Source organism: Hyla sarda, chromosome 9 (genome assembly GCF_029499605.1).
Source record: "Hyla sarda isolate aHylSar1 chromosome 9, aHylSar1.hap1, whole genome shotgun sequence".
Lineage (NCBI taxonomy): Eukaryota > Metazoa > Chordata > Amphibia > Anura > Hylidae > Hyla > Hyla sarda.
This window is the reverse complement of record NC_079197.1, coordinates 4,418,096-4,439,992: the sequence shown is the minus strand read 5'-3', so window position 1 is coordinate 4,439,992 and position 21,897 is coordinate 4,418,096. Positions and strand designations below refer to the sequence as shown.

At 46.7% G+C, this 21,897-nt stretch overlaps 1 protein-coding gene across 3 annotated transcripts in view; it reads left to right on the top strand.

The window, feature by feature from the left end:
- Positions 1-21,897, top strand: part of MED27 (mediator complex subunit 27) — a 229,865-nt gene that overhangs the window by 79,623 nt on the left and 128,345 nt on the right. For all 3 annotated transcript variants that reach the window (XM_056540499.1, XM_056540498.1, XM_056540500.1), the window contains one exon: positions 14,407-14,537. In XM_056540499.1, the coding sequence (XP_056396474.1) occupies positions 14,407-14,537 (131 nt within the window). The remainder of the gene's footprint in view (positions 1-14,406; positions 14,538-21,897) is intronic.

Genomic DNA, 21,897 nt, shown 5'->3' with positions numbered 1-21,897 from the left:
CTCCGCGTCGCCTTCAAAAAAAGATGAGCTTCATTTGTCTCTGAGAAGAGTAAAGTCTCTCCCTCATTAACAGGGGGAAGAAAAACCATTTTAATGAGGAGAAACAAGGACCGAAAAAGAGAACAGAAGTGCGTATGCCAAATGCATGTATAAAAGCGCCTGTGCCGCCGATTAGGCCCTGGCATCTGTTAAATAATGCATCCATTCCCTCGGGGAGCAGAGATATCCTGACATGAGGGATTCACATCTCCTCTGCTTCACTTTAAAACAATATAAATTGCGCTTTTTTTTTAAGGTTTTGAAGTCGTCCGGGTAAATGCGTATCTCTCCATGTGAAATCATATATGATGTTAGAGCCCTCCTTCCTTTTATATATGGTTGATAACTTGTATACATGCTTTCTTTTGTCCTATACTGACACATAAGTGATGCAGATCTAAGCCCTGCCCCTTTATAGAGGCCCCTCCTCTTTAGTCTTTGTGTGGTATTCTCTCCAAAATCCTTGTTTTTTCACTAGCGGTTTAAATACTTACATAAATACAGCCAAAAATTACAGAAATTGGAGTGCCGAAACTAGCCGAACGGCTCTCTCATTGAGATATATGGAGCGGTCGTGGCATCCGCCACTTCGTGCGGGTCAACATTCTCTGTTCCCCGTACATGAGATTGTGGGGATGGGGTCCCCCGCAATCTAAAAGTGATCCCCTATCTTGCAGATAAGGTATACGTTTTTTTACATGACACTCCTCCTTTGATATTTATCTGTTTCAAAAGATTTTGTTGAACGGCCTGATTTTGTTAAATCAATTGCTCAGGGTGGTGACAAGGAGATATTTGGATTCCCATTGCTGTTATTGAGCCCTTGAGAGCCCCTTCCATCATGCACAGCATTTCCCTTATTGTTTTATATTTTTAGTGGGTGAGGCCAGGGCTTAGCTGTTTGACAGTAGTACACACACAGTATCTTCCTCCCTTAGTTGCTTAGCTCACACAAGTTGTACAACACAGCCCTTATGGGGAGATTTAACAAATCCTGAGCAAAGGATAAGGTGACCAGTTGCCCTTGGCAACCAATCAGAGGATTAGATTGAATATAAGTGCTAGAACTAGTGGCCAAGACTTTAGGGCTGTTTTTCCTTTTTGTAAAAAAAAGTATTTTAGAAATCACTTAGGCTATCACAAAGAGTGAGGTTGTTTGAAATGACAGTTATCATTTAAAGGGGAACTCTGGTACTCAACTAATCCAATCGCTGGGGCACGGTCTCCTGTCGGCACCCCGGCTCTCCACATGCATGGAGAGTCCACGGTTTCTTGCACCGAATGGTACTCTACATGCCCCCTTCATACATCTCTAGGGGAGAGACAAAGCTACACAAATGCTGTATCTCCGGCTCTACCATAGTGATGCATGGATGAGACGGGTCCATCCGCTGGGACCCCTCGAACTCCTGCCCGGCGCCTTGGCTCTCCTCATGCATGGAGCGCCAGGTGCTCTGTGCATGAGGAAAGGCAGGGCGCCAGGCAGGAGATCGCAGGGGTTTCCTGCTGTCAGACTCCCCCACTTTCAGGCACCTATTCCCTGTGGATAGGGGATAAGTAGTTAAGTATCGGGGTTCCTCTTAAAGGAAAAAAAAATTCTGAGACTGAGATCTAAATGTTTTTTTTTTTTTAGTGCACTGTTTCTGCTACAGTTACATAATATATATATATATATATATACAGCGGTCCCTCAACATACGATGGTAATTCGTTCCAAATGAACCATCGTTTGTTGAAGCCATAGCATGTTGAGGGATCCGTGCAATGAAAAGAATGGGAAGTTATACTCACCTGTCCCCGCCTCTCCAGACCGTCCGCTGCCCTGGATGTCGCCCTCCATCGCTGTCTCCGCGTCCCCGGGATTTCCCCGCTGCTCCGAACTGTCTCTGCTGGCCGGGAACGTCTCCCTTCATCACCATCATCACGTCGCTGCGTGCACGGTGACGTGATGACGATGACGGAGAGCGACGGCGATGCAGGAGATCCCGAAGAGGACGGTCCGAAACATCGGGGACAGGTGAGTGATCATCACCGGACCACACGGGGCACCTTAAACTGCTATCCGGCAGCAGCTGAAGCAGTCTGAGCTGCCGGATAGCCGTTTATGCGATGGCCCTGACATACAAAATATCGTATGTTGATGAGGCCATCGTCTGTTGAAATTATCATATGTCGGGGCCATTGTAGGTCGGGGGGGTCACTGTATTGCTAACCTGGTTGCACGTAAAATATGGGGGCATTTTGTCTTTTTCTTGTTTCTTTTCACATGTCAGAATCTCCTCATCTCTGCTGCATAATATTCTATATTCAGGTCCATCTTCAGCCGTCTCCCCAGTTCTTGGGATACTCTCCGAAGCTCTTGTGCGGTTCTTAACATGCAAATCCAGACGGTAATAATCCGTCCAGACTATGGGGGCAGCGGCGAGTGGGAGAGGTCTGTACTCAGGGCCCACCGCCGCCACCCCCTACTCCAGATGATTTCATTATTCATCACGTAACACAGGACCCGACGTCTCCGGTCGCCGATAGTTTGGAGGAATGTTTTGTTATGTAGATTCCCACTCCGCGGCCGTGATTCGCAACCTGGAAAATTTTAGATTCTGTTGCCTTAAGATGAAATATGCATGGACTTACATACAGGGTCTGCGGCGTAAATAATGAATGGAGCCGCTCAGACAGAATTTTATTCATTTTGACCTTTTTTTTTTTAAGCTATTAAAAGGCCGTTTTCTAAATTTTTAATGGTTTGCTTATAGATTTTAGGCCCTAATATAGGGGAGGGGGGCATCTGTTTAAGAGTAATCCTGGCTATAGCATTCATGGACAATGTCTTTCAATGGCAATGAATTACCGTACCCTTATATTAGAGTGACATATATTTTATAAAAAAAATTTCAGTTTTTTTACATTAATTTGTTAGGATTTTGACTTTTCATTTATATATTATAGTGTTTAAAATTATCGTATTTTATCATTTAGGTAATATATCCTATTTTGGGCTATTTAGTATTACACAATTTTAGAAAATTCTATAGTTTATTTTTCTTTTTATCTTTTTTTTAACATAACTTAGATTTAAATTATAATTTTTTTTATTTATGAATAGAATAGAATAGCTTGGGTTATACTATTTTATTTAATTTTATATTATAATTTTGATAATTTATGCTATTTTAGGCTATTTTATATTACACACTTTTAGATAATTTCATCGTTAATTTCTTTGATTCTTTTATTTTATATTTTAAATAACTTTTTTATTTTATTTTATATTACAATATTTATATTTAGAAACAATGTAATGATTTTTTATATTTATATTGTTTTTAATTTTTTAAATTTTAATTTACTACATTTTATATTCTGTTACATTTCATTATATCCTAATATATTTTATTTTTGTAATACAATATTTTAGATTACTTTTTTTTGTTTTTTTTAGTTCATATTCCATTTTTCATAATTTTTTGTAGCTTTTTTAAATTACCTACTTCTTTTTTGCAATTTGCATATTTTATTTTACATTTTGGTTTTTAACCCTTATTTTGCATCATTTTACATTGTATTTTCGACTTTCTTTGTTTTCTCTCTTATTTTACATAACATTTTGTTCAATATTTTACATCTTTTATACTAATCAAATTATATATGTTTACATTGTTTTATTGTGTGTGCTTATTACTACACGATTTTAGTATTTTGGTTTATTTAAGTATGTTGTTTTATTATATTTTACTAAACTCATGTTATTTTTAGTTTATTTCTGTATCATTTAAAGTCTTGTATATTTCCAATTTTATAATTCGGTGTATAAATTTGTTTTATCTTTCCTGGAAACATAATAGTATTCCAGGCACGTAGACATCAAAGATAAAAGGCTGTCGGATGTGTGTGCTTTTATCAATTTACTTTTTTTCCAGTATGTCATTTTTTATTTTTAGCAGAAACTTGTAGTATATTTCTTTTCTGTGAGTAATTTTTTTTTTTTCTCGGATTTTTACATTTTTTTTTAAAGCACCATCGATATGGATACATCGTATAAGGGAGTATATCATAAGAAAATTAGGTATCATTTATTTTTTCTGTGATTTATTCCCATATTACTAGGATTTGCATCACTTTGTGAGCAGTGGGGGTCCGACCTCTAGGACCCCCACCAGTCCTTAGGGCCCTATTACACAGGGTGGTTATCAGCTGAACAAGCCGATACTGCCCTGTGTAATAAAGCAGCATTCAGTTAACTCTCACTTGTAGGCTGAGTAGGTCCTTTTGACCCGTAAAAAAATAATTGTTTGTTTTACCCTTGTGTAATTGGGGACATGTGGCTGACAGCTGATTGGCACAAAAGGCCGCACTGCTGATGCACCTGACAGCCGTTTCTTGTGATGGGACCCATCTACAAGGTCAGAGCTTGTTTACTGGTAAATATAGTATAGAAGAAATCCCGACACTCACCAAATATGTTAAAGGGGTATTGCGGGATCTAAACCCAATGCTCATCCTTTCCCTCTCACCAACCATTTTAATTGTCTAAATATTATTCATTAGCTATATAGAGAAATTTCCCCTCTTTGGTTGTCACTTACATGCATAAAGTGAGGGAATTACATCATCCAGCCATCCACTTTGTCTCTGTCCAAATCCATCTCTGAAAGCACCCCCCACCCTTCTGAGAGAGACAGACTATGTGGTTTCTGCCGTGCCCTGATCACTCATTCTCCCTTTGGTGCTAAGAGCTGGAAGGTGTGTGCAGCCTCAGCCAATCAGACAATAAATCTCTCTTTGCTGCTCAGAACAGGGTGGGGGCTGCTCTCAGAGAATGAGCTGAATGTCAGAGCATAACTTAGAGGTAAGACTACATAATGGGGACTGTATATCTGCTAAATGGTAGAGGAGACTATATGAGAACTTACAGGGGAAACTATATGTCTGCCAGAGGGGGAAGGAGATTAACTAGGAGATGTGAGTCAGGGGAGAGTAAGAGATGAAAGTAAAAGTAGAACACACAGACACACAGACACACACACACACACACACACACACACACACACACACACACACACACACACACATATATATATATATATATATATATATATATATATATATATGTATATAATGCCAATATACAGTTCGGGTGTTGCAGCCCAGTTACCAAGGTATATTTTTTGGTGCAAATAGTGCAGAGTATTTTAAAAGTGTGTACTTTTTATATGAACTAGGTTTGGAAGCACACCCCTCCTCCAAAGGCTGTCTGGACATGGTGGAAGTTGTAGTTTTGCAACAGCTGGAGACACACTGTTCGGAACAAACACTGTATTAGAGTATACAGTGTAGTTTTGCAACAGCAGGAGGCACAGATGCAAAACTACAACTCCCAGCATGCCCGGACAGCCAAATCCTATACTGGCATGCAAGGAGTTGTAGTTTTGCAACAGAAGGAGTCATGCTGGGAGTTGTAGTTTTACAACTGTAATTTTGCACCACTCTTTTCTGCTGTTGCAAAACTACAACTCTTAGTATGCCCGGACAGCCGTTGGCTGTCCGGGCATGCTGAGAGTTGTAGTTTTGCAACTGCAGGAGGCACCCTGGAGGCTGTGCTGCACTTCATAAGCAAAAAATATATATAATAATTTTCCGGAGTGCTTCTTTAAATGACAACTCCAGCTCTGCTACATCTGTACCAACACACAGACTCCGACACCTCGTCCCACTCACTAAATTTGTGAAACCTCCGTATGAAAACTTTTGCGATATCTCCTCCAGATCCCCCTCTCCCAGCGCACATATCTTCCTTTAATTCCGCCGTATCCCGCCGCCTATTAAGTGGCTGATCTCGCTGCCATCTTTTTAATATTCCGCTTCTAGAAAAGATCAGAGAAAGAAGCGAAAGGAACATTCCAGAGTGTGAATTCTGCCAAGCTGTCTCCAGATCGCTCTCATTGCAGATTCCCAGAGCCGGAGATCGAAGCCTCCAGACGCTGACATTTTGAAACCTTCACCTTTTTGGAACATCTCTCCCCCCCCCCCCCTTGTCTTATAAATCTTCCAATGAGGGGAAATACATTTTGGGGGAAAGAAATTCTAATTTTAGGAGAGATTTGTTACCTCTCTCCATACGCTTTACATGCAGGCAGCAGAAATATGTGAAGTAAAATCATCGATCTGCTCAATATCTGGAGCCGCAATATGAAGACACGGAGACAATAGAGTAAAAAGATCTATATAAAGAATGCAGCTCATTGCCCTTCTGGACCACACAGCATAGAGAGCATGAGCGGCATCAGAGAGGAGGGTTTTGTGATGGCTCCTCCCATCAGCAGGAATAGGAGAATATCATTGGTTGATTTCTTTTCCATTTACAACCCCTGAGTTCTGGACAGTTAGCGAATATTCACTATTGAGCCCCTCGGCACCATTGGTAACAATCCTGGTTCACGCAAGCTATTTGTGATTTTCAGGAAGTTGTGTAGTTCTCTTATTGTTAGTGTGGTGTTATCTCAGCAGCTCAACCGCTCCTCCCTCTCTACTGACAGGAAGTTGTGTAGTCCTCTCGTTGTCAGTATGTAGTTGTCTCAGTAGCTCCCGGCTTCTCCCTCTCTCCTGACAGGAAGTTATGTAGTCCTCTCATTGCCCATGTGGTGTTGTGTCAGCAGCTTTCTGGCTTCTCCCTCTTTCCTAAGACGACATATCACCCTCTGCTCTCTCAGGAGGTGTGCCTGGATCTTGTCTCTGAGCTTTAGCCCCACCCCTTAATGATGTCATCACCTCTGACCAGCCCATTCAGCCTACATCACCGTCTCCCTCTCATATATACACACACACATATATATATGTATATATATATATGTTTATTGGGACATGTAGGAAGACTGGTTACAGTATGCTGGCCTGTGCTGAACGGTGTCTCAGGTAGAGTAGCAGACAGGGAATGAATTTAGCAGCTGTTGCAACTTCGCAGATTGTTGGTGCTTTTTACAATGTTCCATTTTACAATCGTTTGTTGAATCCATCGTATGTTGAGGGATCCGTGCAATGTAAAAAGTGCATTTAATACTCACCTGTCCCCGCCGCTCCGGACCGCGTCCTCACCGCTCCGGATGCTGTCCCAGGGGCTCCCGATGCTGTCCCGCTGCTTCGGCGTCTTCTTCGGGATCCTCCGGTTTCTTCCTCATCTTCTCCGGTGTCCGGGCCTCGCTTTCTGGTGATGTTATAACGTTGGTGCGCCGGGATGGCGTGTGCAGCGACGTAATAACGACGCCGGAAAGCGAGGCTCAGACCCCGGAGAAGATGCAGAAGGCGCCGGAGGATCGCAAAGTGGACCCGGAGCAGCGGGAATAGGTAAGTGAACCTGTCCGGGATGCTTAAACTGCTATCAGACAGCATCTTAAGCATTTTGCGCTGTCGGATAGCAGTTAATGCGATGGCCCCGACATATAAAAGCATCGTATGTCGATTTGATCATATGTCGGGGCCATCGTAGGTCGGGGGGTTACTGTACTCAGGAAATCTTGAAGTTTTTCACTTTGCCCACTAGGCCTAAAACTAAAGCTGACTTGAAAAGGAGGAGGCTTAACCCCTTAAGGACTCAGCCCATTTAAGGACAATTTTATTTTTAAGTTTTTGTTTTTTCCTCCTCGCCTTCAATAAATCCTAACTCTTTTATATTTCCATCCACAGACTAGTATGAGGGCTTGTTTTTTGCGCTACCAGTTGTCCGTTCTAATGGCATCACTCACTTTAACACGTTTTTATTGGGGGAGGGGGTTTTTCACCTTTTTTTAACCTTTTTTTTTTTTTTTTTTTCTACTTTTATTTTAACACTTTAATAGTCCCCATAGGGGACTATTTATAGCAATCACTTGATTGCTATTACTGTTCAGTGCTATGCATAGGACATAGCACTGATCAGTGTACAGCGATCTTCTGCTCTGCTCAATCACAGACCAGAGCAGAAGACCCGTGGAAGGCAGCGGAGGCAGGAAAGGGGACCTCCGTCTGCCGTTCTGGATGATCGGATCGCCGCGGCAATGCTGCGGGCGATCCCATCATCCATTTTAGTGACTGCGATGCTGCAGATGCCGTGATCTGTATTGATCACGGCATCTGGGGGGTTAATGGCGGACATCCGAGCGATCGCGGATGTCCGCCATTACTGGCGGGTCCCTGGCTGCTATCAGCAGCTGGGACCTGCCGTGCATGACCCGAGCATCGCTCCGATGCTCGCGGTTATGCTTAGGACGTAAATGCATGTCCTGATGCATTAAGTACCAGCTCACCAGGATGTACATTTACGTCCGGCGTCGTTAAAGGGGTACTCCGGTGGAAAACTTTTTTTTTTTTTTTTTTAATCAACTGGTGCCAGAAAGTTAAGCAAATTTGTAAATTACTTCTATTAAAAAATCTTAATCCTTCCAGTACTTATTAGCTGCTGAATACAACAGGGAAAATGATTTTCTTTTTGGAACACAGAGCTCTCTGCTGACATCTCTGTCCATTTTAAGAACTGTCCAGAGTAGGAGAAAATCCCCATAGCAAACATATGCTGCTCTGGACAGTTCCTAAAATGGACAGAGATGTCAGCAGAGAGCACTGTGGTCATGATGTCAGCAGAGAGCTCTGTGTTCCAAAAGGAAAAGAATTTTCTCTGTAGTATTCCGCAGCTGATAAGTACTGGAAGGATTAAGATTTTTTAATAGAAGTAATTTACAAATCTGTTTAACTTTCTGACACCAGTTGATTTAAAAAAAAAAAAAAAAAAAGTTTTCCACCGGAGTACCCCTTTAAAGTGAGTGGGAATACCAGTAGAAAGAGAAGACAATGGGAGCTCAGCTTCCTCCTCCCTGTGGAATGACCAATGTAAAGGTCATAGAGATGTATCCCATTAATATGAACAGGACGGCTCCATTCTGTTGTTTTCTAGGTCCATGGATCCTGCTGTAAAACATTTCTCTAAATGCTAAAAAAATAGTTTCAACATCGGGCTCTTAAAAAAAAAAAAAAAAATCAAACAAAAAACCTGAAGCCCTAAATGTATCTTCATCATTTTCTCTTCCTGACATTACAAGGAGTTTGGATCTTGAGACAATGGTCCCCAGGGGCAGGAGAGGAAGCGCTGGTAAGAGGGGCCGTCGTCTATAGGATCGTCTGCCTGAAGGTCTTCATGTCAGCGCTGGAGAATCCGGCACAGGAACGTTACATGTCTGCCTGTAGCGCCGCTCCGCCGTACTGATTATGGCTGAGATTTAATTGGCGCGGCTCCTTCGTGTTCCTATATAAAAAAAATGTTTTATCATTCACCGGTGTCAATTACTTATTTTGTGCCTGAACTTGCCTGGACCTTCAGTTCCCGCATTCATTATATGGTCCAGGTCTCCATCACTCTTGGCGGCCTTCACTTAATGAACAGTGTGAAAGGTGCGAGGCCGCGGTGGATGCCGACCCGTCAGCTTAGAGCCTCATTGTGGTTTCCTTGGAGATGTTTCTGCTCCATCCGTCCGCGGCTGCGGTGGTCGCCTCTCCTGGGATAAGTATACGGGACGGCATCTGTTTAAAGCAGGGGTCTCAAACTCTAATTATCTGGGGGTAGAGGCTGGGGGGCATGCACCCCTCACATATAATGCCCCCATCATGCGCCCCTCACATATAATGCCCCCGTCATGTGTCCCTCACATATAATGCCCCCATCATGCACCCCTCACATATAATGCCCCCGTCATGCACCCCTCACATATAATGCCCCCATCATGCGCCCCTCACATATAATGTCCCCATCATGCGCCCCTCACATATAATGCCCCCATCATGTGTCCCTCACATATAATGCCCCCATCATGCACCCCTCACATATAATGCCCCCGTCATGCACCCCTCACATATAATGCCCCCATCATGCGCCCCTCACATATAATGCCCCCATCATGCACCCCTCACATATAATGCCCCCATCATGCACCCCTCACATATAATGCCCCCATCATGCACCCCTCACATATAATGCCCCCATCATGCACCCCTCACATATAATGCCCCCATCATGCGCCCCTCACATATAATGCCCCCATCATGCACCCCTCACATATAATGCCCCCATCATGCGCCCCTCACATATAATGCCCCCATCATGCGCCCCTCACATATAATGCCCCCTTCATGCGCCCCTCACATATAATGCCCCCATCATGCACCCCTCACATATAATGCCCCCGTCATGTGCCCCTCACATATAATGCCCCATCATGCGCCCCTCACATATAATGCCCCATCATGCGCCCCTCACATATAATGCCCCCATCATGCGCCCCTCACATATAATGCCCCCGTCATGCTCCCCTCACATATAATGCCCCCCTCACATATAATGCCCCCATCATGCGCCCCTCACACATAATGCCCCCATCATGCGCCCCTCACACATAATGCCCCCATCATGCGCCCCTCACACATAATGCCCCCATCATGCGCCCCCCACATATAATGCCCCCATCATGCGCCCCTCACATATAATGCCCCCTTCATGCGCCCCTCACATATAATGCCCCCATCATGCACCCCTCACATATAATGCCCCCATCATGCGCCCCTCACATATAATGCCCCCATCATGCGCCCCTCACATATAATGCCCCCATCATGCACCCCTCACATATAATGCCCCCATCATGCACCCCTCACATATAATGCCCCCATCATGCACCCCTCACATATAATGCCCCCATCATGCACCCCTCACATATAATGCCCCCATCATGCGCCCCTCACATATAATGCCCCCATCATGCACCCCTCACATATAATGCCCCCATCATGCGCCCCTCACATATAATGCCCCCATCATGCGCCCCTCACATATAATGCCCCCTTCATGCGCCCCTCACATATAATGCCCCCATCATGCACCCCTCACATATAATGCCCCCGTCATGTGCCCCTCACATATAATGCCCCATCATGCGCCCCTCACATATAATGCCCCATCATGCGCCCCTCACATATAATGCCCCCATCATGCGCCCCTCACATATAATGCCCCCGTCATGCTCCCCTCACATATAATGCCCCCCTCACATATAATGCCCCCATCATGCGCCCCTCACACATAATGCCCCCATCATGCGCCCCTCACACATAATGCCCCCATCATGCGCCCCTCACACATAATGCCCCCATCATGCGCCCCCCACATATAATGCCCCCATCATGCGCCCCTCACATATAATGCCCCCTTCATGCGCCCCTCACATATAATGCCCCCATCATGCACCCCTCACATATAATGCCCCCGTCATGCGCCCCTCACATATAATGCCCCCGTCATGCGCCCCTCACATATAATGCCCCCGTCATGCGCCCCTCACATATAATGCCCCCGTCATGCGCCCCTCACATATAATGCCCCCTCACATATAATGCCCCCATCATGCGCCCCTCACACATAATGCCCCCATCATGCGCCCCTCACACATAATGCCCCCATCATGCGCCCCCCACATATAATGCCCCCATCATGCGCCCCTCACATATAATGCCCCCATCATGCGCCCCTCACATATAATGCCCCCTTCATGCGCCCCTCACATATAATGCCCCCATCATGCACCCCTCACATATAATGCCCCCATCATGCGCCCCTCACATATAATGCCCCCATCATGCACCCCTCACATATAATGCCCCCATCATGCACCCCTCACATATAATGCCCCCATCATGCACCCCTCACATATAATGCCCCCATCATGCGCCCCTCACATATAATGCCCCCATCATGCACCCCTCACATATAATGCCCCCATCATGCGCCCCTCACATATAATGCCCCCATCATGCGCCCCTCACATATAATGCCCCCTTCATGCGCCCCTCACATATAATGCCCCCATCATGCACCCCTCACATATAATGCCCCCGTCATGTGCCCCTCACATATAATGCCCCCATCATGCGCCCCTCACATATAATGCCCCCGTCATGCGCCCCTCACATATAATGCCCCCGTCATGCGCCCCTCACATATAATGCCCCCCTCACATATAATGCCCCCATCATGCGCCCCTCACACATAATGCCCCCATCATGCGCCCCTCACACATAATGCCCCCATCATGCGCCCCCCACATATAATGCCCCCATCATGCGCCCCTCACATATAATGCCCCCATCATGCGCCCCTCACATATAATGCCCCCTTCATGCGCCCCTCACATATAATGCCCCCATCATGCACCCCTCACACATAATGCCCCCATCATGCGCCCCTCACATATAATGCCCCCATCATGCGCCCCTCACACATAATGCCCCCATCATGCGCCCCTCAAATATAATGACCCCATCATGCTCCCCTCACATATAATGCCCCCGTCATGCGCCCCTCACATATAATGCCCCCATTATGCGCCCCTCACATATAATGGCCCCATCATGCGCCCCTCACATATAATGCCCTCATCATGCGCCCCTCACATATGCCCCCATCATGCGCCCCTCACATATAAAGCCCCCATCATGCGCCCCTCACATATAATGCCCCCATCATGCGCCCCTCACATATAATGCCCCCATCATGCGCCCCTCACATATAATGCCCCCATCATGCGCCCCTCACATATAATGCCCCCTTCATGCGCCCCTCACATATAATGCCCCCTTCATGCGCCCCTCACATATAATGCCCCCATCATGCGCCCCTCACATATAATGCCCCCTTCATGCGCCCCTCACATATAATGCCCACATCATGCGCCCCTCACATATAATGTCCCCATCATGCGCCCCTCACATATAATGCCCCCATCATGCGCCCCTCACATATAATGCCCCCTTCATGCGCCCCTCACATATAATGCCCCCTTCATGCGCCCCTCACATATAATGCCCCCATCATGCGCCCCTCACATATAATGCCCCCTTCATGCGCCCCTCACATATAATGCCCCCTTCATGCTCCCCTCACATATAATGCCCCCTTCATGCGCCCCTCACATATAATGCCCCCTTCATGCGCCCCTCACATATAATGTCCCCATCATGCGCCCCTCACATATAATGTCCCCATCATGCGCCCCTCACATATAATGCCCCCTTCATGCGCCCCTCACATATAATGCCCCCTTCATGCGCCCCTCACATATAATGCCCCCTTCATGCGCCCCTCACATATAATGCCCCCTTTAAGCCATATGTTTTTATTTTTGGGAAGAAGGGAATAAGTTGTTGCTCGATATGTGTCCCCTCAGACTCTTCAATATATTCCCCTCCAGAATTCTCAGACCCCCCCACCAGCCTAAAACTCCCCAGGATCCTAGGTGTGCTTTCCATAGACCCTTCAGTAAACTTTTTAGTTTCCCCACCCCCAACCAGACTCCTCGGTGTCCCCACCCCCAACCAGACTCCTTGGTGTCCCCACCCCCAACCAGACTGCTTGGTGTCTCCATCCCCCTCGGTGTCCCCATCACCAACCAGACTCCTCGGTGTCCCCATCACCAACCAGACTCCTCAGTGTCCCCATCACCAACCAGACTCCTCGGTGTCCCCATCACCAACCAGACTCCTCGATGTCCCCACCCCCAACCAGACTCCTTGGTGTCCCCATCCCCCTCGGTGTCCCCATCACCAACCAGACTCCTCGGTGTTCCAATCACCAACCAGACTCCTCGGTCTTCCAATCACCAACCAGACTCCTCGGTGTTCCCATCACCAACCAGACTCCTCGGTGTTCCAATCACCAACCAGACTCCTCGGTGTTCCAATCACCAACCAGACACCTCGGTGTTCCAATCACCAACCAGACTCCTCGGTGTTCCAATCACCAACCAGACTCCTCGGTGTTCCAATCACCAACCAGACTCCTCGGTGTTCCAATCACCAACCAGACTCCTCGGTGTTCCAATCACCAACCAGACTCCTCGGTGTCCCCATCACCAACCAGACTCTTCGGTGTCTTCACCTCCAACCAGATTCCTCTTGTACCCAACCAGACTGCTTGGCCTCAGCCCCCCCCACCAGACACCTTGGTGCCCCTCTCCCCTTCCCAAGTGTAGAAATATATATATTAGTGTGTATGTATTAAGCGGTCTTTACTGGTATCATGTAGAAAAAGATGGCTGCTGCCCCTCCAGTGTCCTCTCAGGTCACCCTAGTGGACGGTGTAGGTAATAAAGTCTTCTTCACCTGAGAGTCGGCAGCTGTATCTGTCATTATAATATAATCATTCACTCCCTCCTTAGTTTATTCGATATCTGCGGCACAGCGGCCATGTTGGTCATTATTTACCTAACATAACATTGTATATTGTTCGGCTTCCATTTGTATTGGTCGGATATAAGTTTTTGGATTTTAACCATTGTTTCTCCTTTGTCCTCCCAGTTGCAGTACCATGCTGGCCTCGCCTCTGGCCTCCTGAACCAGCAGTCCCTGAAACGCTCCGCCAACCAGATGGGAGTGTCCGCAAAGAGGAGACCCAAGGCTCAACCCACGACCCTCGTCCTGCCGCCTCAGTGAGTAAATCTTGCTCTATTAGTGTTTTAAAGCGTACCTGTCAGATCCCACAAAAAACTAAACTGTTATATGTTACTCAGTACCTCATCCTGATCATGTACATGTAATTTGTTTTTCTCTATCATGATAATTAACAAAAAAAATTGCATATTACAGCTGATCAATTTCTTTTCAGTTGTCTCAAAGGGAGGAGTCATGTCCTTCACTTGCCTGCACTGTGATGACTCCTCCTCCCCCTCACTCTGCTGACTCACTGCTCTCAGGAGCCTGACAGCTTTGCTCTGTAACCCTTTCCTCTATGGTTTCATGCTGTGTACACACACACACACACACACACACACACAATGATTATTGGAGATTGCCTGTGCTCTACCACCAAAGACAATATGGTGAGTGTATAACTTACATCTTCCTATGTCATTCATGTGTATCATCCTTAGGCAGTCCTGTAATGCTGGGACTTGGATTTGGGGAATAGTTGGAGGTACAGTGCTTGGATAACTTTTTTGTTTTTTTACAACAGTGTTGCCTTCAGCTATGTGCCTACAGCTTTTGGCAAACTACAACCCCCAGCATGCCCAGACATCCTTTGACTGTCCAGGCATGCTTGGAGTATTAGTTTAGCAACAGCTGGAGGCACATGTTTGGTAGAACTCTGGGTTACAGTAGTGCTGCTGCAGGCTGTTTCTCCTGCAGTCTTGTCAATCAGCCATCTCATGTCCATGACCCTTGTACACACTCATGCTGCTGTGGGACTCATCATTGTCCCAGGAGGTTTGGGGACCCCTAGTGGTGGGATGATTAACAGCAGTTTTTTTAAATAAAATGTGAAAAATTTTAATAGAAGTATATTAGAAAAACTATATTGTTTTGCCAAGATGTGCAACATATAAAAAGTTTTATCTGACAGTGCCTATTTAAGTCATCGCTCTTAGACTCTTGTGAGGAAACCAGTGACCCAGTGTTTTTTAGAGTAGCCCCTAAAAATTGTTACTCTTTTTTGCCTTTACAAAAAGAGCAGTGTCTAAAGCTTTGTTTTCCAATCACCGGTGTTTCAAGTTGTTGCAAAACTACTACTCCCAGCATGCCGGGACAGCCAACGGCTGTCCGGGCATGCTGAGAGTTACAGTTTTGCAACAGTTGGAGGCTCTCTGGTTAGGAAACAATGCTTTAGGCACTGCTCTTTTTGTAAGGGTTACATGAGTTACAATTTTGGAAAATGGGGGTACCTTTCATAACTATATTCTAGGTTCCACAGTAAAACTTCTCGTCTACCCCCAGGATGGATGATAGATATCAGTGGGTCTGCTGCGACCCATACCAATCCTAGTCGGGGGCCCCCTTACCCTATGTGAGTGACCTAACGAAGATGGGTAGGGGCTCCATTTTTGTGAGAGATGACTATTGGGTTCAGCCAATGGTGACCCTGATGGTGATGCTTTAAAGGCAATGTGTCCTCCCTAAATGCTTTTAAAACATCTCGGGCAAGATGGCTGCCTCCATTATAATGCACTAATAATTCATTAAAAAATAAATAAATTAATTAAAATCTGATTGAAGACCCAGTGTCTGGATACACATAGAAGCTGAGTGGTCCCTAAAAATTCAACAGTTTTAATCCTTACAAAAAGAGCAGTGCCTTAAGCATTGTTTCCCAACCAGGGTGCCTCAAGCTGTTGCAAAACTACAACTCCCAGCATGCCCGGACAGCCAAAGGCTGTCCGGGCATGCTGAGAGTTGTAGTTTTGCAACAGTTGGAGGCTCCCTGGTTAGGAAACAATGCTTTAGGCACTGCTCTTTTTGTAATGGTTACAAGAGTTACAATTTTGGAAAATGGGGATACCTTTCAAGATGGCTGCCTCCATAATAGTGCACTGAAAATTAATAAAAAATCAAAAAAAAAATCAGAAACTGCTGGAAAGTGATCTGTACAAAATTACAGTGAGAGCTAGAAAAGACGGTAGGAGCTCAGCCTTCCCCTCCATATAAAGTGACCCCTTCACAGGTCACAGAGCATGCCCATGCACAATACAGAATTTACGCAATGCATTTCCAGGCAGAATTCCGCCAAAAGAAGAAACATTTCTCTGCCTGACTGTCGCAGTTTCTGAGCTCATATCCCGGATTAAAGGAATTTTACGTCACTTTTTCCGATTTGACCCCTGCAGGTGTCACCAAGCCCAGAGATGAAGCCCAATTCTTTACTTTCTTCTTGTACTTTGCATTTGGTCTCCCCAGAGGTCTCAGCATCGACTCCTCCGTCTTATTGCTAGAGCATTAACTGGCAATATAGTCAGGATAGGGTGCAGATCACCTGTAATGAAGCGGTAATCCCCCCGCCCGCCCTCGGCTCTCTCCGCACCGCGCGTCGTAATTAAAAATTAAAACACTGTTTGCATTTGCAGCTCCCGGAGATGGGTGTTTGTACAAGGCCGGGGCCAAGCTAATAAGAAGCAGATCTGCCGCCTATAAGTTTCATTATCAGACGACTCGTATGCTCTCCCCTGGGCCGTACACTGGTAACACATCTCACCCGCTTCTACCCGGCTCCATCCGCTCCGGCACCGCCATAAATTTATCACATGAATCTGATCAGGAGCGTAACCTAAAGAGCGCCCCCCATGAAGAGGTAGCGAAACCTAAAGAGCGTCCTGTTAATGAGGGAACATTACCTAAAGAGCGCCCCCATGAAGAGGGAGCAAAACCTAAAGAGTGCCCCGTTAATGAGGGAACATTATCTAAAGAGCGCCCCCATGAAGAGGGAGCGAAACCTAAAGAGTGTCCTGTTAATGAGGGAACATTACCTAAAGAGCGCCCCCATGAAGAGGGAGCGAAACCTTAAGAGCGCCCCGTTAATGAGGGAACATTATCTAAAGAGCGCCCCCATGAAGAGGGAGCGAAACCTAAAGAGCGCCCCGTTAATGAGGGAACATTATCTAAAGAGCGCCCCCATGAAGAGGGAGCGAAACCTAAAGAGCGCCCCGTTAATGAGGGAACATTATCTAAAGAGCGCCCCCATGAAGAGGGAGCAAAACCTAAAGAGCGTCCTGTTAATGAGGGAACATTACCTAAAGAGCACCCTCACGAAGAGGGAGCGAAACCTAAAGAGTGCCCCGTTAATGAGGGAACATTACTTAACCCCTTAAGGACCCAGGGTTTTTCCGTTTTTGCATTTTCCTTACCTTTTAAAGGAGAACTCTAGAATATAAAAATTGTCCCCCATACTGCCGGCATTAAAAAAATAAAGATGTACATACCATCCTCTGTTCCCCCGGGGCCTCCGGTAACCGTCTCCGGTCTCCGCCGCTATCCTCTTCCTGGTTGCCGGTGGTCGGCAAGTCATACTGCACTCAGCCAATCACCGGCCGCAGTGAAGTCCCGACTCGGCCGACTATAGGCTGAGCGGCAGTGTGAGAACGCTTCGTGACACAAAATTCTTCACTACACCGGCACCTGCTGCTGTGGCCGAAAATGTCACACTGCCGCTCAGCCTATCGCCGGCCGAGTCGGGACTTCACTGTGGCCGGTGATTGGCTGACTGCAGTATGACTCGCCAACCACCGGCAACCAGGAAGAGGATCGCAGCGTAGGCCGGAGCCGGTTACCAGAGGCCACGGGGGAGCGGAGGAAGGTATTTACATTTTTATTATTTTACTGCCGGCACTATGGGGGACAATTTTTATATTTTGGATTTCTCCTTTAAAAAATATCATAACTTTTTCAATTTTGCACCTAAAAGTCCATATGATGGCTTATTGTTTGCGCCACCAATTCTACTTTGTAATGACGTCAGTCATTTTACCCAAAAACCTACGGCGAAACGGGGAAAAAAATCATTGTGAAACAAAATTGGAAAAAAAACGCCATTTTGAAACTTTTGGTTAAAGGGGTTAAATGATCTTTATTCACTTATTTTTTCTCATTTTTTTTTGCAATGTTTTAGCTCCCATAGGGGGCTATAACACTGCACACACTGATCTTTTACATTGATCAATGGTTTCTTATAGGAAACCATTGATCAATTATTCTGCCACTTGACTGCTCATGCCTGGATCTCAGGCACTGAGCAGTCATTCGGCGATCGGACACCAGGCGGCAAGGTAGGGGATCCTCCTGCTGTCTCACAGCTGTTCGGGATGCCACGATTTTGCCATGGACATCCCGAACAGCCCCCTGAGCTAACCGGCAGTGATTTACTTTCACTTTAGACGCGGCATTCAACTTTGAACGCCGCGTCTAAAATGTTAATTGTGCGCGGCACAGAGATCAGTGCCGCGTGCTATTAGCCATGGGCTGGGGCGTGGACCTGCGATATAGAATGGGAGTGGACTCATGACGTACCGGTATGTCATGGATCCTTAAGGGGTTAAAGAGTGCCCCCATGAAGAGGTAACGAAACCTAAAGAGTGCCCCTTAAAAACAGGGAGCAAAACCTAAAGAGCAAGAGGCAGCGAAACCTGAAAAGTGTTTGACTGAAGAGGTAACAAAACTCAGAGCACCCCCATAAATAGAGAGCAAAACCTGGAGAGTCTCCATAAAGAGGTAACAAAACCTAATGAGCCCCCCATAAGAACAGGGAGTGAAACTTAAAGAACACCCCTATAAAAAAGGAAACAAAATCTTAAGAGCACTCCCATGAAAAGTGACACCTAAAGAGCGCCCCCCATGAGGACCCCCTAAAGAGGTAGCAATACCTAAAGAGCGCCCCCCATGAGGACCCCCTAAAGAGGTAGCAATACCTAAAGAGCGCACCCCATGAGGACCCCCTAAAGAGGTAACAATACCTAAAGAGCGCCCCCCCATGAGGACCCCCTAAAGAGGTAGCAATACCTAAAGAGCGACCCCCCATGAGGACCCCCTAAAGAGGTAGCAATACCTAAAGAGCGCCCCCCCATGAGGACCCCCTAAAGAGGTAGCAATACCTAAAGAGCGCCCCCCCCCATGAGGACCCCCTAAAGAGGTAGCAATACCTAAAGAGCGCCCCCCCATGAGGACCCCCTAAAGAGGTAGCAATACCTAAAGAGCGCCCCCCCATGAGGACCCCCTAAAGAGGTAGCAATACCTAAAGAGCGCCCCCCCATGAGGACCCCCTAAAGAGGTAGCAATACCTAAAGAGCGCCCCCCATGAGGACCCCCTAAAGAGGTAGCAATACCTAAAGAGCGCCCCCCATGAGGACCCCCTAAAGAGGTAGCAATACCTAAAGAGCGCCTCCCATGAGGACCCCCTAAAGAGGTAGCAATACCTAAAGAGCGCCCCCCCATGAGGACCCCCTAAAGAGGTAGCAATACCTAAAGAGCGCCCCCCCATGAGGACCCCCTAAAGAGGTAGCAATACCTAAAGAGCGCCTCCCATGAGGACCCCCTAAAGAGGTAGCAATACCTAAAGAGCGCCCCCCATGAGGACCCCCTAAAGAGGTAGCAATACCTAAAGAGCGCCCCCCCCATGAGGACCCCCTAAAGAGGTAGCAATACCTAAAGAGCGCCCCCCCATGAGGACCCCCTAAAGAGGTAGCAATACCTAAAGAGCGCCCCCCATGAGGACCCCCTAAAGAGGTAGCAATACCTAAAGAGCGCCCCCCATGAGAACCCCCTAAAGAGGTAGCAATACCTAAAGAGCGCCCCCCCATGAGGACCCCCTAAAGAGGTAGCAATACCTAAAGAGCGCACCCCATGAGGACCCCCTAAAGAGGTAGCAATACCTAAAGAGCGCCCCCCCATGAGAACCCCCTAAAGAGGTAGCAATACCTAAAGAGCGCCCCCCATGAGGACCCCCTAAAGAGGTAGCAATACCTAAAGAGCGCCCCCCCATGAGGACCCCCTAAAGAGGTAGAAATACCTAAAGAGCGCCCCCCATGAGGACCCCCTAAAGAGGTAGCAATACCTAAAGAGCGCCCCCCATGAGGACCCCCTAAAGAGGTAGAAATACCTAAAGAGCGCCCCCCCCATGAGGACCCCCTAAAGAGGTAGCAATACCTAAAGAGCGCCCCCCCATGAGAACCCCCTAAAGAGGTAGCAATACCTAAAGAGCGCCCCCCATGAGGACCCCCTAAAGAGGTTGCAATACCTAAAGAGCGCCCCCCCCATGAGGACCCCCTAAAGAGGTAGCAATACCTAAAGAGCGCCCCCCATGAGGACCCCCTAAAGAGGTAGCAATACCTAAAGAGCGCACCCCATGAGGACCCCCTAAAGAGGTAGCAATACCTTAAGAGCGCCCCCCCATGAGGACCCCCTAAAGAGGTAGCAATACCTAAAGAGCGCCCCCCCATGAGGACCCCCTAAAGAGGTAGCAATACCTAAAGAGCGCCCCCCCCATGAGGACCCTCTAAAGAGGTAGCAATACCTTAAGAGCGCCCCCCCATGAGGACCCTCTAAAGAGGTAGCAATACCTAAAGAGCGCCCCCCATGAGGACCCCCTAAAGAGGTAGCAATACCTAAAGAGCGCCCCCCATGAGGACCCCCTAAAGAGGTAGCAATACCTAAAGAGCGCCCCCTAAGGAGGGGGGCACATATGGATTCTTGCTTTGGTGATCTGAATGTCTGTGGGTTTTGCCGCTCTCCTCAGGATTTGCCTCCATTTAGCTTAGACTTTAGAACGCTGCATCTCAAATTCCTGCCCTGTCAGATCCCCAAACACATTACAGAGACAGAACTACAACTCCCAGCATGCCCGGTCAGACAGCGGCTGCCTCAATTAGCAGACCACTGTATTTAGGAGTATGAAATGTCCAACAGATTTTGGCTAAATTTACAGCAGAGAACCAGACACAGATAAGTCCCAAGTCCTGTGGGTAATGCCGCCCCGGGCCGGTGTCCTCTCTGTAAATAGGATTACACCCCCGCTGCCTGGTTACTGTCACATAATAGAGAAGATTTAAGCCGCATTAATCATAATTACAATTTAAGCCTCTATAGATGTGCGTTATATCAGTGACTGTACAATTATAACTGCATACAGCTTCTGACTACAGGGACACGGACATATCAGTACTGGAGCGTTATATGAGGAGCGGCTGATATCACATATGATGTAATATATAGAGATTATATCAGTACTGGAGCGTTATAAGAGGAGCGGCTGATTTCATCACATATGATGTAATATATAGAGGTTATATCAGTACTGGAGCGTTATAAGAGGAGCGGCTGATATCATCACATATGATGTAATATATAGAGATTATACCAGTACTGGAGCGTTATAAGAGGAGCGGCTGATATCATCACATATGATGTAATATATAGAGATTATATCAGTACTGGAGCGTTATATGAGGAGCGGCTGATATCACATATGATGTAATATATAGAGATTATATCAGTACTGGAGCGTTATAAGAGGATGATATCAGTCACATATGA